We start from the raw sequence: 15,840 nt of genomic DNA, 5'->3' as shown, positions 1-15,840 counted from the left end.
ATAATTAGTATAAATTATACATGGACAAACCTTAGCCTCCATCTGTCTGTAGCAAGAAACTCCATAAACACATTTCTGCTGGCCATCCAGAGGGGGCAAATGAAAGTAGACAGTGTCTGTCCATAAAGAAACACAAAGTACTATTTAAAAACAGATTCAAAATTTTTCATTTTCACATATCATATCTGTGATCCTAGATCAATCTGGACATACCACACCATCATCTTACAGTGTTTTTTCACTTTCACACATTACAACACAACAATAAAGCAACATTGAATGACACAAAGTAAAGAAAATAAATCACATCATAAAGTAGTGCTGTCAATCGATTAAAAAATTTAACTAATTATTTGCACATTTTTCTGAAATGAATCGCGATTTAATCCCACCTAAAATTAAAGTTTTTAAATATATATTTTATTTTGCAATAATTTCACATCCAATCTTCAAATTAATGTAGAAACAACATAAAGACAGTATATTTGTTAATATTTGTTTAGTGGCATCTCTTTTTTATGACTGAAGGCGAGTATCACTAATACCAATACTACTGATGTCTCTATGAAATAGTTTTTTCCCTAATTTTTAACCATTGATTATAGCCATTCAACATTACAGTATAATTGAGAGCTATTAATTTTAACCTTTATTAGACTTCAAAAAATAACTTCTAATTTAAGTGAACTTAAAAAAATCTTCACATAAACCCATTATAATAAATATCATATTTAACTACCTGTGCCCTTCAGCAAGTAGGAAATATACAGAAATGGAATAAAGTTATCAAACACTAAATTCTTAATTAAATATAGATGAAACCTTAAAGCAACAAATGTTATCGATTTCCTTTTTTCTTTTGTTCTTTGATTAACAGACATCACAGCAGCTGGGTTATTAGGTTTTTTGGCTGCTATTACTTTAAGAGCTGCCGCTGCTGAACATGACGTGAATCTGACACGCATCTCATTTTCTAAGTGCAGAATCAAATCTCGGGCAGACAGACCTTTAGTTAAAAAAATAATAATTGGAAAATAGGAAATTGATAGGGTTATATATACTACAGCCACATTTATTTCAAATCCTAATTTGACTTTATCACATCCCAGAGTTGTGTCATGAAAACACCATAAATAAAATTGGCTGTACAATTTCATAACTGGTGTTTGAGTAGTTATCCAAATACTCCTAAAAAACATTTAAAGATAACATGAAACGTCATTTGCAACCAATTTGACTTCCATAATGCAGCATATTTATGTATAAAATAAAATATTCTATTCTAAAAAATTAAGGATGGACTATTTTATCTATAGGTTTTTATTGGATGCTGAAAAGCAGGGGTTTCGTTTCTTACATAATGCTGCAAAGTAGGCATTTCATACACTCACTTTTTAAGGAGGCTTTTTGTTTGGGATGTGTAGGATGCATTGATAAGTCAAACACAATAAGACCAAGAATGTGTATTTGGAAAGTAAATTTGGACATTACACTCTCCTTATCCAATTACTATCATTTAGAGGTTAAATAATCAATTATATTAGTGAAAAGCAGATTCTTGAATTACTAAACTATAGTAGTGAAAAGTGTTTTTGAATTACCCAGATAAATCTGTGATCCCTCCAGCGCTGTACAGCTTAAAGATCTGTTCATATGATCATAGAGCTCCTTCAAAGAGCCAAAAACAAAAATACATGAAAGGTGCACTAAGTGATTCTTTGCTTCTGGCTAATATGACATCCGTCTTTTTATACTGACATCTGTGTTAATGCAGCATTATACAAAAGCAAATATTTGCAGTTACTGTAAAAATTCTCCGTTCAAAGATATATTTGACAACAATATTTGAATGATTAATTTATTCTGGAACTGAAAGTGGGCTGATAAAAGACCCTTTTCACATACATATTCTGTTAGTTTCAGTGTGTTGATTTATATTATATTTACTGTTTTCTAAGGGTTTCTTAATTTTAGACCATTTAATTTTTTTAAACACTGATATGACTGGAGTTCTACATCTTTAAACAAATCTTACGCATCTCATAAAAACATTTTTACTAGCTGTATTAGTTCTTAATATATCAGACAATGAAATGTGTGTGAAAGAACTTGCCTTTAGGATGGAGATCTGAGAGAAATCTTTTTCTTCAAAGTAAGCGTGAGTTATGAGCTGAAGTTTAGCCTGTATCAGACCAAACAGTGGCTGAAACAACAATAAATTACATTAATAATTTGCAGAAACAAGCAGGCATTTTTATGTAAATAAAGGCTTCTCTGCCATATACATGTCTTACCAATTGACTGAGAACACAAACACTCTTCTGAACCGTCTCTCTTGTGATATCTGCCTCTCGTACTTTTAGTGCCTATAATACAAAACATTAAAATATCAGATTAGACATAATGGGATTACAGTATCTATCAAAATACCTTGTTTATTTTTTTATTAAGAAGAAAGGATTCTATTGCATTTCTTTGGATTGAGGAAACCATTTTACATTATTCTTTCATTTTGACTTCATTCATTAAGAAACATCTCTTTTACTAATAGCTGCATGGTATCATTATGATAGCATCAGACTACATTCTTCTGGCTTATGCTCCTCTGCACTACATCAATTAAAAATGAACGTAACACTTTAGATTAGGGAACACTTTCACTATTAAAGGGATACTCCACCCCAAAATGAAATTTTGTCATTAATCACTTACCCCCATGTCGTTCCAAACCCGTAAAAGCTTTGTTCGTCTTCGGAACACAATTTAAGATATTTTGGATGAAGACCGGGCTAGTGACTGTCCCATTGACTGCCAAGTAAATTACACTGTCAAGGTCCAGAAAAGTATGAAAGACATCGTCAGAATAGTCCATCTGCCATCAGTGGTTCAACTGTAACGTTATGAAGCGACGAGAATACTTTTTGTACATGAAGAAAACAAAAATAACGACTTTATATTATTTTTTTTTCATGCATGACCGGGTGTTAACCATATTTTCTACTGATTGAGAGAGGAAATACTGCAGTATATTGACTTAGACCCTATTTTACGGTCATGATGAGTGAATATTGTCAAAAAATACCACACTAAATAGTGACTAAACACGACCCCTTTTAATACATGTTAACCAGGAGTCACTCTCATTTATAATCGCGGAATCGTCTGATAAAATCAACATACATCTACACTAAAGAGCGGCTATGCGGTTGTTTTGGCTATATTACTTTTTTGTCTCATGCAGCACACTGCATGCACCCTGAGTAACAAACTAAAAAAAAAAAGTGCATGTGATATTAACAGATGACCTACGCTCATATTTATAATCCCAAACAATCAGTAAGCAACAGGTGCTTGGAAACGCTGTTTTGTACTCATTTATTGATGAGTCGGCTGCGGTGCGGCCAACTGAATGCGCTGCTTCTCTGCCGCTCACTGAACAGACGCCGAGAGAGGTGACACTTCTCCGGGAAAGTAAGACCTCGCGTTCGCGGGACAGCACTGGTGAAATCTTCCAACTGAACCATAGCTAAGGTTTATCCAAAAAAGTCCCTAGGTTTGTCAGTATGAATATCCTATGGAAAAAAGCTGCTAAAAGGGTCTGAAAGATGCTAAATCTAGTGCTAAAGTCACGCTTGTGTGTGTGTGAGACGCAGGAGCTGATGGCAGGGGCTGTGGAATTTTTGTGGCGGTCAATGTGGATATTGTGGATGAGTTCTTCTGTGTCATCACGTTCTATTAGTTCTACAGCTTCAGTTTCGGAACTTTCACGCTTAGTAACATACAGCTGTTCCCTCACCACAGTGCAACAGTGAAAACGGACTCCTTTCAAACAGTGTCGCGTTCTGAACGTTGTTTAAGAGATATACACCGGTATACCGCCCAGCACTACGCTACTGTGATGCAGAGAGACACAGAGGAGACAAATTGTTGAATAAAGTTCAATAAAGTTGGCAGTCAATGGGACAGTCACAAGCCTCCCGGTTTTCATCCAAAATATCTTAAATTGTGTTCCGAAGACGAACAAAGCTTTTACAGGTTTGAAACGACAAGGGGGTAAGTGATTAATGACAAAATGTTCGTTTTGGGGTGGAGTAACCCTTTAGGGGTTAGTAAAACTAAGGGTTTTCCCTCAATCAACTCCTAATTTTCTGCTTATTGACAGTAAGAAAGGAAGTTGTTGTAGTAGTTATGTTTAGGTATGGGATAGGGTTAAGGGAGCTAGAATATGCTCATACAAAATAAGACATTAATATGTGTATACATAATAATATACAGTAAGTACTAATAAACAGCCAATATGCTAGTAAGATGCAGGCTAATAAGAAAATGGTTAGAGTGTTCCCTAATCTAAAGTTCTACTAAAATTAAATCGTGCACAATTTTTTTTCTTTCTTTCTTATAATAAAAAAAACAAAACAGCAAAAACGTGACAATAATTAGTATAAATTATACATGGACAAACCTTAGCCTCCATCTGTCTGTAGCAAGAAACTCCATAAACACATTTCTGCTGGCCATCCAGAGGGGGCAAATGAAAGTAGACAGTGTCTGTCCATAAAGAAACACAAAGTACTATTTAAAAACAGATTCAAAATTTTTCATTTTCACATATCATATCTGTGATCCTAGATCAATCTGGACATACCACACCATCATCTTACAGTGTTTTTTCACTTTCACACATTACAACACAACAATAAAGCAACATTGAATGACACAAAGTAAAGAAAATAAATCACATCATAAAGTAGTGCTGTCAATCGATTAAAAAATTTAACTAATTATTTGCACATTTTTCTGAAATGAATCGCGATTTAATCCCACCTAAAATTAAAGTTTTTAAATATATATTTTATTTTGCAATAATTTCACATCCAATCTTCAAATTAATGTAGAAACAACATAAAGACAGTATATTTGTTAATATTTGTTTAGTGGCATCTCTTTTTTATGACTGAAGGCGAGTATCACTAATACCAATACTACTGATGTCTCTATGAAATAGTTTTTTCCCTAATTTTTAACCATTGATTATAGCCATTCAACATTACAGTATAATTGAGAGCTATTAATTTTAACCTTTATTAGACTTCAAAAAATAACTTCTAATTTAAGTGAACTTAAAAAAATCTTCACATAAACCCATTATAATAAATATCATATTTAACTACCTGTGCCCTTCAGCAAGTAGGAAATATACAGAAATGGAATAAAGTTATCAAACACTAAATTCTTAATTAAATATAGATGAAACCTTAAAGCAACAAATGTTATCGATTTCCTTTTTTCTTTTGTTCTTTGATTAACAGACATCACAGCAGCTGGGTTATTAGGTTTTTTGGCTGCTATTACTTTAAGAGCTGCCGCTGCTGAACATGACGTGAATCTGACACGCATCTCATTTTCTCACAACTCTTTACCTTTTCTGATCCGCTTCCACGTCTTAAAGTCTCTACTAATGAGCTCAGCTGACGAGTTAAATCGCGAATCTTAAATGCAAGTAGGTATAACTGCAGACCGGAGAGCTCCAAAATGGAACATGAACTCAAAAAAAATTAAAGTTTCTACATTATATTTAGTAATAGCTTATGTAGCGTCTGGACCAATCAGACACAATTTCTTTTTAGTTATATTTAACAAATACTCTGTAACTCCCCTCAGTCAACAAACCAACTATGAGGGTCTATGATGGACCCTTCCCCCGAAATGCATCTAACACCTCAAAGGCAGAACAGACCTCTGGATCCATGGCAACCAATGCTGATATCACTGGATTTATTGCCCAAAGGAATGCGGGCAGAGCACTACTCACAATTAATTTACCCTTAGGAAAGACACACAATGCCCATAAAAATGGACTCTTCTCCAATTAATTCATAGGAAAACCTTTCTGTGAATGAACACACATCTCCTCAGGACATTGTGTATACCATTACTGTTCTTGTATATTGTCTTTTGAATTGTATACGGTTTTGTGTGTGTGTTATGTTAGATCACTAGTTAATATAACCCCACCGATACCATGACGTCTCTTTGAATTTGTCTTCTGATGACCTAAATGAGCGTTTATATTATATGTGGGTACATAGGCAATATATTCGTGTTCTAAGAATCTTTAGTAATTTTGATTCGAGTTCCATATGCAAATTACCATGCTCTCACACAAAGGGTCATAAAACTCCCCAGTATTTCCAACCTCCCACTTGGAATTTCAGCCTTTCTCATTGGATAAGCCCATCCTGAGAGGCGTGAATCTTTTCAGACCTTAAAAGGCTCGCACAATTCTGCCCATGTTTTTCTTCTTCTGCTAAAATCTTCTGATTGCGGCCCGTTTTGGAGCCTGTGTGCCCGGTGGGCTCCAACACATAGTCGGTCAGTCTGCGGTTCTGTTAGATACGGAGTCTTCTGTACCTTAAAGTCTGCGCCAGGCCTCTGGCCTTGACTTTCCATTCACCAAAGATCCTAGGACCTCAGCTGATGTCTCTCTTAGCTATTTTTCACTTTCCACTGGGAAGAAACTCCCAATCACCATCGAGTCAGAACATCTTTGGGGTTCATCACTCTTCAAACCAGGAAGAAGATGATCTAATTTCTCCTACACCACCGAACCTCCAAACCATCATCAAGACTTTCATCTGAGACTGCATCTGTACGGTCGTTCCAGGCCAAGGCAATGCAAGTATCGTACATTTAACTAAACGAAACAGAGGTTTAGTATAAGCTGTAGACCCCATTCTAAAACGACGCTGACGGTTTTACTCAGGTGGTTAACTGACTCTTTTCATAGCTTCATTCTCTGGTTTTCCTGATGGTTTCATCCATCAAGTCTCATTTGTCCTTTCCCCTGTATGAGTGATTGTTTGTTTGTTTGTGTTAGTGTTTAGTTAATAAAACTCTTGTGCACAAGTTACATGAGTTTCTGATTCTGCCTTGCAAATTAATTGTCCCTTTACGATTTTGATCCTTACTACATGCTCTAATGCATTAATACTGTAAGAAAGTATTTTTGTGGCCACGGAAATATTTCTTTCCTAGAGTTGATATGAACTTACACTGAATGTTCGCTGGACGAACAGATTGGTTGATGTCAATTTAATTCTGCTACAGTTACTACTGGCAGCTGATAAATAATTGTAAGTAATCATAATTAATTGTAATTATTTATATACATTTCCCTTTTGAGCTAATTTGCTACACTTATCAGTGTGACTACCTCAAGTTGATGTCCATATGGCAGAAATGTATGGTAAAATTCAAGCGGTTAGTTAATGTCATGTAATCAAAAAAGACGGTGAACTCTATTAACAGCAATGATTATATGTGGCGATCAAACTTATAGCAATATCTGGTAGTTTTGTATGTTAAATAATGCATGTTTTTAATGTTGTTAAAAATGCAAGTTTGTCCCCATATTGTACACTCATAAAATCGACTTCAGCCTAACAGATTTTTTTCCAATTACGTTTTGTAATTCCCTCTGGTGTGCTGAGGTGTCTCATCCATGTCTCATCTGACTCCACCGATCTGCCTACTTAATGGTATTTGCAGCATGGTTGCTGCAGACGGAGGGGCTACGTCTTTTGATTCTGTGGCATGGTGTCATCGTTGAGTGTTCCCAATTTTTGATTGAGGTCCTGGAATGTGCATTCATTTGGGCTCTGTGGTATTTACGATGGTTCGATGCAGGTTGCTTGGTGTATCCATTCCATGAGGGACTACTCTGATTGTATTACTCTACTGCTTATTTTGTCTGGATTGTGCACATGTACATTTGGTAACACTTTACTTGAAGGGGTGTGCACAAGACTGACATGACACCTTCATAATCATGACATGACACATGTCATGAATATGAAGGAGGTATTATGCATGTTTATGACAACTGTCATTAAGTGTCATTCGCTCAGTTATGTCATTTTTAATGCAAATATGACATTATTTGACCTAACCCTAACCTAATCCTACCCCTACCCCTAACTATAGCCTATAACAAAGACATCTCAAACAATGTCATCTTTGCATTAAAAATGACATAACTGAGCGAATGACACTTAATGAGTTGTCATAAACATGCATAAAAAAACCTTCATATTCATGACGTGTCGTGTCATGATTATGTAGGTGTCATGTCATGATTATGAAGGTGTCATGTCACTCTTATGCACACCCCTTCAAGTAAAGTGTAACCGTACATTTTCACTCTGAATTATACACTACATCTGACCCCGATTCCATGATTGTCTGTAGTGATTGATATGTATTGTGTATTGTTTATTCCAGGGGTTTTCAAAGCGTGGGCTGCACCTCCCCAGAGCATGTCAAAGGGGTGTGCAGAGTAGTAAAAAATATAGCCCCTATTTATCTACATAAACTATATGCAGTTTGAAAGCTGAAGAACTTAAGTCTGTTTTTCAACCAATACATTATAGAGGACATAATACTTTTCAATCATCACATTGCAGTGAAAAAAGCAGGTTTTTGGACAAGAGACGTTATGTTTCCACTCATTCAAATTTACCCATAAAGAGGTTTGCAGTTTTCTTCCTAAAGAGGTTTTCTTGAACTTGAAGATAGTAATCATTGTCAAAAAGAAAATAATTATTATTCAAAAATAAACTTTAATGTGAATTCAACAGTTAATGTAGAACTCTGAGAGGTTCTAAGGAACAAACAAACAAACAAACAAACAAACAAACATACACACACACACACACACACACACACACACACACCCCTCTTGAAAACAGCCCAACCAGAATGTATACTGTACAGAGGTTATCAGAGCAATCCCATCATTCAACAGAGAAGAATAAATAACTGGTTATAATGACAGGGACCTTGGGTCCCTGAAGTCTTGCCTTTCTTGTTTAGATATTTCGAAATTGCAGCTAAATTGAAGCTTCCAATAGTAACACACAGCTTGACAGGAAATAATACTGCATAGTAGGTTTCTCATCTGTTTCAACAGCTGTTTGGTAGGATCAATTTCTTTATACCTTTGCATAACCGATAAACTGAGAAAAATCCTGGTAAAATGACAATTCACCGACAGCTTCCTGCTGGCATTGAGTACCCTCTGTCTCCAAAGTTGTGAAAACATGCAATCAGCCAGAAATTGATGTGCCCCTTTCAGTCTTAATGCAGTCACTCTTGGCATACAATTAAAAAAATTCAGTAATTTATCTTTAAGAAAACGGGCAGTGTTAGAGGCCACTTTGACTCTACATACACTCTCAGACCACACACCCTAAACACCCCAATAGTACCTACCCAAAACAATAATTAACACTTAAGAAACTTATTTAGTCTATTTAAAGCCCCCTGTGGTGAAAATTTTGAAACAAGTTTGTAATGTTGATTTTGTTTTGTCTGGTGTTTTTAAAACGCTTAAAGACAACTTATGTGCATCTTCATCAGTGGACACCATTGCTGAGCATTTTGTCCTTAAAACTGCAGTGTATCAAAGACAGTCTCAAAAACATGGTTTCAAACCGCCCCTGTTTCCTACCATCACAAACATGTACTCAATCCCCTCAACTTGCAGGATGGGGCTGGTTTCTATTTACAACGTGTTTTTGCAGCATTGAGCAACATAGCCAATATAACAAAGTATTGAGATGAAATTTTGTTATTGACCAAATACTTATTTTCGACCATAATTTGCAAATAAATTCTTTAAAAATCCTACAATGTGATTTTCTGGATTTTTTTTCTCATTTTGTCTCTCATAGTTGAGGTATACCTATGATGAAAATTACAGGCCTCTCTCATCTTTTTAAGTGGGAGAACTTGCACAATTGGTGGCTGACTAAATACTTTTTTTCCCCACTGTATCTGCTGATTTCATGAATGCAATGACCAATCAGAAACCAATCACAATTAAAAAAAAAAAAAAGTATTTAGATAGAATTTCATAAACACTTTTAATTTTTTAGTGAAGTGTAGGGTAAATTGAGACTTTACCTTCCTGATGATTGTGTGCTCCATCTGGCAGTGCCAGGAAAGGCAGATACTTCCATTCTTCTGGGAGTGTGTTACTGTCATGACCCGCCCCAGGAATAATGGGAGGATATGAGAATTCTACCTGAAATAAAAAATAAAAAGACAACTGTAGACTGATTTGGGGTCAATGGCTGAATAAGATTCTCAAAGAGCTATCTAAAAACTATAAAATGTAGCATATTTTTAACACAAGTCAAATATTTGAACATCTTTGTTCTCAACAATTTGAATAAAAATGTGAAATTACAATAAAATGTATATTATATTATAAATGTGAATAAAACCATTAAATAAACAAAATAAATGACTTTTTTCCATAGCCATGTGCTATGACGTTTCGTTTGAGTTTTCCCTCTTTTACTCGGATTTCTTGGCTTTTAAATAGCTTGAAAAAGTGCCTTGCGCATTTTACTTTCACTTACAAATTAGCGGCAATTCGGCATTGATTCAATTCAAGCAACAACAACGTCAAACTCATAGAACTTTTATTAACAAAACAAATAAAAATACACTATACAGTATATGCCGAATAAAATAACAAATGACTTAGGCTACGCAAAGTTTAAATGGGTATATAAAACTGAAAATCAGCAAACATTGTGGAACCAAATAAATAAGAAACATAGAACGTTTATTGGCAAAACGAATAATAAAGTTTGAAGGCACGGCATATACACCTTGATGTAAAATAAAATAAATAAAATACACAAAGTTTACATAAAGTAATCAGCAAACACTGTGGAACCAAATAAATAAGAAACGAATGTTTAAAAAAATATATACAGTCAATAAGCTTTTCAAAATCTAAAATATTGCCAAACAGGTGCCTTTGCATTTTTTTCTAAACAATCTTCTGGCATCGTCTTGTCTTTCTCACCTCACTCTTGTCAGTCAGCTCGACTCACTCTCCTCACTTGATAAACTGAACTAGGCTAAATCAATTTTGTTACTATAAAAAAATCTAAACGATGGTGGGGGGCGGTGCCGCGGTAGGCAAATGACGTAACCGGTGTTGCGGCTTAACACTGGTATAACAGAAAACACCGTCTATGGCAGCAAGCCTAACAGCTAGCGGTTGAAATGTGTACTGCAGCTAAAATATTGAAGAGATTAGGTGTGACCGATCGGCGACTGACTTTAAGCAGTGCATGCCGGTTAGAAATTTTGACCGACTTGTGTGGCATTAAAGTACCGCGATAGCGTTTCGAGAGCAGCCGGCTGACTCAGCTGGCACAGCTTTTTCAGAGCGACTAAAGGAGCACTGATGACGACAGCTATTACACGATTGGCCAAATTCACCACATGACAACAATGACGTGTATTTCTAACATCTTCAATTCCAATACTGCTCACAAATCTGTGTTTGTAAACGTTTTTTAAAAGCTTTTTTACTGTAGTCGCAATGTTATATTGAGTCACGTTTATAAAAAAAAACACTGATAAAAGCATATACAGTATACCCCCACTTTATTGGTATTTAAATAGCATATGTTTATGTTGAACTTTATTTTTGAACAGATGGCACTGTATCAAGCAGTATATAAAAAGTGTTTCTGTTGCTCATGAAAACGTTTCTGAAACGTCTGTATATTTGACAAATATTGCATGTTATTCAATTCATCTGTGATAAGAGTATGCAAACACCGCGAGAGTGTCACTACCGGGAGAAGAAAGTGTCCGACTTAACATCTCTGCTTTCAATTCCGCCCCCGACTGCAAGCGGCAACTCTCGCTGATCGGTCTGCGCACCGCTGCATGAAGCCGAACACACCTTTATTTTTTTCACCCCCTCCTACTTAAGACTCGACACTCACGCGGGTTGCCAGATTAAGGACATGCCACAGGAACGAGCACAATTCACTCAGTAGTGTGTTTAGGCACCACGCAAACCATGCAATTTCTACCGAGGGGGACCTCTTCTACCTCTTGCACCGCAATGTATTTTTCATTGCGTGAGAACAAGATGTGTGGTGTGAGAGAGCATCATGGCTTGTCGGACGTAGCAACAATAACTAAGGGGGACAGGTCTTTGCAAAGGGTCAATTAACAATGAAAGGTGACAAGCCTTACACTTTAAGGTAAGAGGCAGAGGTGTACTGGACACCCCCGCAGCGCAGACCCCATCACAGGACATCTAAAAGGCATTCACAAATCACACTAGTTGAGCTTTTTAGATAGATGCCGAGGCTATTTAGGTGGGTTATAATCTGCACCTAGTTTGTTTGGCTTCATATGTCTGCAATACGCTGTGTTTTACGCCAACTGGCAACCTGGCATGTCAAATTGGGTAAATTGTCAGTGGGCGGGATCACACGGACCGAAACCAAAACAGACATTCCGACACGGAAAGCACATTTCACAGTAGAACAACTGTAGCACTGTTATTAATTAGGTGAATCTGAGAAACAAGTATGTGAACTAAGAATGTTTCCTAAATATCGGCAAACATAAGCCTATTATGCTATTTTTATGCTTTAGTACAGTCAAAAAAAAGTACATACAGCACCTTTAAAATGCATAGAGAAAAGCATTTCATTTTAAAAGCATTTTAAAATCTTCTTCTGAGCTCAAACTGTATTTATAATAAAATAAAGATCAATCGGGACAGTGAACTTTGGTTTAAAGAAAGAAAGAAAGAAAGAAAAGAAAAGAAAAGATAAAATCTTAATCTAATTGGTTACCATTAAGGACACAAACAGCAGCAGCTGCTATCACTACAGAAATTCGTAGGGCTGGACAATAATTCAATATCAATATGTATCGATTCGTGATATAATTTTTTTTCAATAACGGTGATATGATTTTTAAACACATTTCCGATATTTCGATATACATTACCGGTGTTTCCCATACATTTATTTATTTGTGGCGTTTGACTTCGTTGAATAAACATGAGCACTGCAGGTCGCGGGTGTTTTATATGAATGTATCTCTGAAGGGAAAGGACTGTCTTCAGAAAGGTTCGATGGTGTTTTCATTATATCTGATAAAGAAGAGTTCATGAGCGGAGCTGATTTGTTTTCAGCCATTACTGGAGAAACCGCTAGTTTTACCGCTCTCAAAGCGCCTCCTGCTGGCAGACAATCAGTTTGCATTTTCAATAAGCCAGTCTCCAGCAACATGTTTTTGCTGTAGCTCTTTTTTTTCCTGCAGCAACTCAGAGCACTTTTCATACTCTTTATACTGGCTAAAGCACATTTGTTTCAATCTATAAGAATAATCAGCCCACACTACCAGTCAAAAGTTTTTGAACAGTAAGCTTTTTAATGTTTTTTTTTTGTTTGTTTTTTAAGAATTCTCTTCTGCTCACCAAGCCTGCATTTATTTGATCCAAAGTACAGCAAAAACAGTACAATTTTGAAATATTTTTACTACTTAAAATAACTGCATTCTATTTAAATATATTTTAAAATATAATTTATTTCTGTGATCAAAGCTGAATTTTTCATTGAATCATTACCCCAGTCTTCAGTATCACATGATCCAGAAATCATTCTAATATGCCGATTTGCTGATTATCAATATTTAAAACAGTTTAGTAATTTTTTTTCAGGATTCTTTGATGAATAGAAAGATCCAAAGATAAGCATTTATCTGAAATAAAAAGCTTTTGTAACATTATACACTATTCCATTCAAAAGCTTGGAGTCAGTATGATTTCTTTTTTTTTTTTTGGAAAGAAATGATAGAAATTAATACTTTTATTTAGCAAGGATGCTTTAAATTGATCAAAAGTGATGATAAAGACATTTATAATGTTACAAAAGATTTCTATTTCAGATAAATGCTGTTCTTCTGAACTTTATATTCATCAAAGAAACCTGAAAAAATTCTACTCAGCTGTTTTCAATATAAATAATTTTTGAGCAGCAAATCAGAATATTAGAATGATTTCTGAAGGATCATGTGACTGGAGTAATGATGCTAAAAATATAGCTTTGAAATCACAGGATCAATTTGCATTTTTAAATATTTTCAAATAGAAAAGTTATTTTAAATAGTAAAAATATAAATTTTTTTACTGTTTTTGCTTTATTTTGGATCAAATAAATGCAGGCTTGGTGAGCAGAAGAGAATTCTTTAAAAATATTACAAATCTTACTGTTCAAAAACTTTTGACTGGTAGTGTATATTAGGCTATAGTTTGAAGTTAAAGATATTAATATTAATTAGGTGAATCTGAGACGATTATTTGACAGTGATTTCAAACTGACTTTGTATGAAGGCTAAATACAAATAAAAGGTGAACATAAATTTATTTGTGCTGTTTTTGTTTTCTAAAATATTATATGGTTTTATATGAGGTGTCATAGACTTGCCAAATACATTTTTCATAAGTTTGTTAGACAGACATCTGGTGTGGGCGTTCTTGGCAGTTTTTACGAGGCTTTTTTTAATAGTGTTCATATCAATATCGGAATTATATCGTATCGACCGAAATTAAGAAGTACATCGTGATATAAATTTTATAAATGTGTTTTCTTTCTAAAATGTTTATGCTTACTTGAGTGTTAAGTGATTGGATACTCGTCAAGGCTGGAGTTTTGTGTATATTTTACATTCAAGTACAAGGAGAAGGCGAGTTCACAAGAAAGAGAAATTGATTTGTTATTTGCATGCTGTCTGAGATGTGGCGCGCACAGAAAACCATCTCAGACAGTGTGTAAGTACCAAAATTAGTTCTTTTTGGCATCTTCTGCACCTGAATGGTTTAAAACCAGAGCTGTCATAATGATGATGTACAGCATTTTATTTGAATATTAAAAATAAACTGGACCAACAATGATTCTGAAAGAAAACGTCCCAGCAGTCTACTGCCAGCAAACACAAAAACGTTTTTTACAACTTTACACAATGCTGTATTTTGGTTGAAGTTAATGTTCCAGTACAAAATTTTAAAAACGTTTTAAAAACCACATCTAAAATAAAATAAAAAATTTAACCCAAAAAAAAAGTTAAAAGAAAAGAAAGAAGACATACTAAAGAAAATAACAATAAGTAAAAATATCAGTAACAGTTTAGCATTAAACCAATTCAGAAACGAAATGAGACGCTGTAGGCAGCCTGCGATCATCCAATATCAAAAGGACTTAAAGGTGATATGTAAATGCATATTATGAATGCAGGATTTTTAACCATACTTATATACAGGGGTGCACATAAGATTTTCAGCCTGGTTCTCATATGAGAACCTGGAGATTTGGTTTGGTCCTCACACGGCACATGGTGTGACCCATCAAATATAACTATAAAAAAATTCATTAATAATAGTGATAATATTACTGCACTTTATTATTATTATTATTATTATTATTTTTAAATAAAATAATAAACAAAATAATAAAGTGTGATAATACTATTTTATTTTAAAATAAAAAGGGAGTATTAAATACAAAATACAATTATTTTATAGTAAACAAAAATAAAATGCTAATATTTTTATTATTATTATTTTAATTTGAACCTTAATTATTTTTTTATTTGAATTATTTAAATCCTTTTCAAACTTAAAGTCAGCAAGTTTTTACTTTGGCGGGTTGCCGGTGCGGCAAGTTTCCAGTATTAGCGCTGCCGATTGTAGAGCGTCAGTGAATGAAATGTCACAGTTTTGCTTTGTGCTTTGAAAATGTTATCAGGTAGCCTAGATTTATGCTTTGATATTGAATAGAAATCTCATACAGTACAGTACAGTACAGTTTGTCAATCTAAAATGGTAACTGTGCATTAACAGCTGTCAACCATGTCGGTACGCAAGAGTGCGCTCTGAACTAATTTACACAGCGCATTTCTTATTTTGGTCACGCATGCGGACCACTTATGTGCACCCCTGCTTATATA

General features: G+C 34.8%; 1 protein-coding gene across 2 annotated transcripts in view; it reads right to left on the bottom strand.

The window, feature by feature from the left end:
- avl9 (AVL9 homolog (S. cerevisiase)) overlaps positions 1–15,840 on the bottom strand; it is a 52,967-nt gene that overhangs the window by 23,464 nt on the left and 13,663 nt on the right. The window contains exons 2-6 of one of the 2 annotated variants that reach the window (XM_016239947.1): positions 9,964–10,084; positions 4,463–4,548; positions 2,295–2,366; positions 2,114–2,203; positions 1,602–1,668 (exon numbers count right to left, since the gene is read on the bottom strand). In XM_016239947.1, coding sequence (XP_016095433.1) covers positions 1,602–1,668; positions 2,114–2,203; positions 2,295–2,366; positions 4,463–4,548; positions 9,964–10,084 — 436 coding nt within the window. Of the gene's footprint in view, positions 1–30; positions 117–1,601; positions 1,669–2,113; positions 2,204–2,294; positions 2,367–4,462; positions 4,549–9,963; positions 10,085–15,840 lie in introns of those variants that run through there. The other variant, XM_016239946.1, reaches the window with a different exon arrangement.

The sequence above is a fragment of the Sinocyclocheilus grahami genome, unplaced genomic scaffold, assembly GCF_001515645.1.
Source record: "Sinocyclocheilus grahami isolate Dianchi unplaced genomic scaffold, SAMN03320097.WGS_v1.1 scaffold578.1, whole genome shotgun sequence".
NCBI classification, from domain to species: Eukaryota; Metazoa; Chordata; class Actinopteri; order Cypriniformes; family Cyprinidae; genus Sinocyclocheilus; species Sinocyclocheilus grahami.
This window is presented reverse-complemented; position numbering and strand designations above follow the sequence as displayed.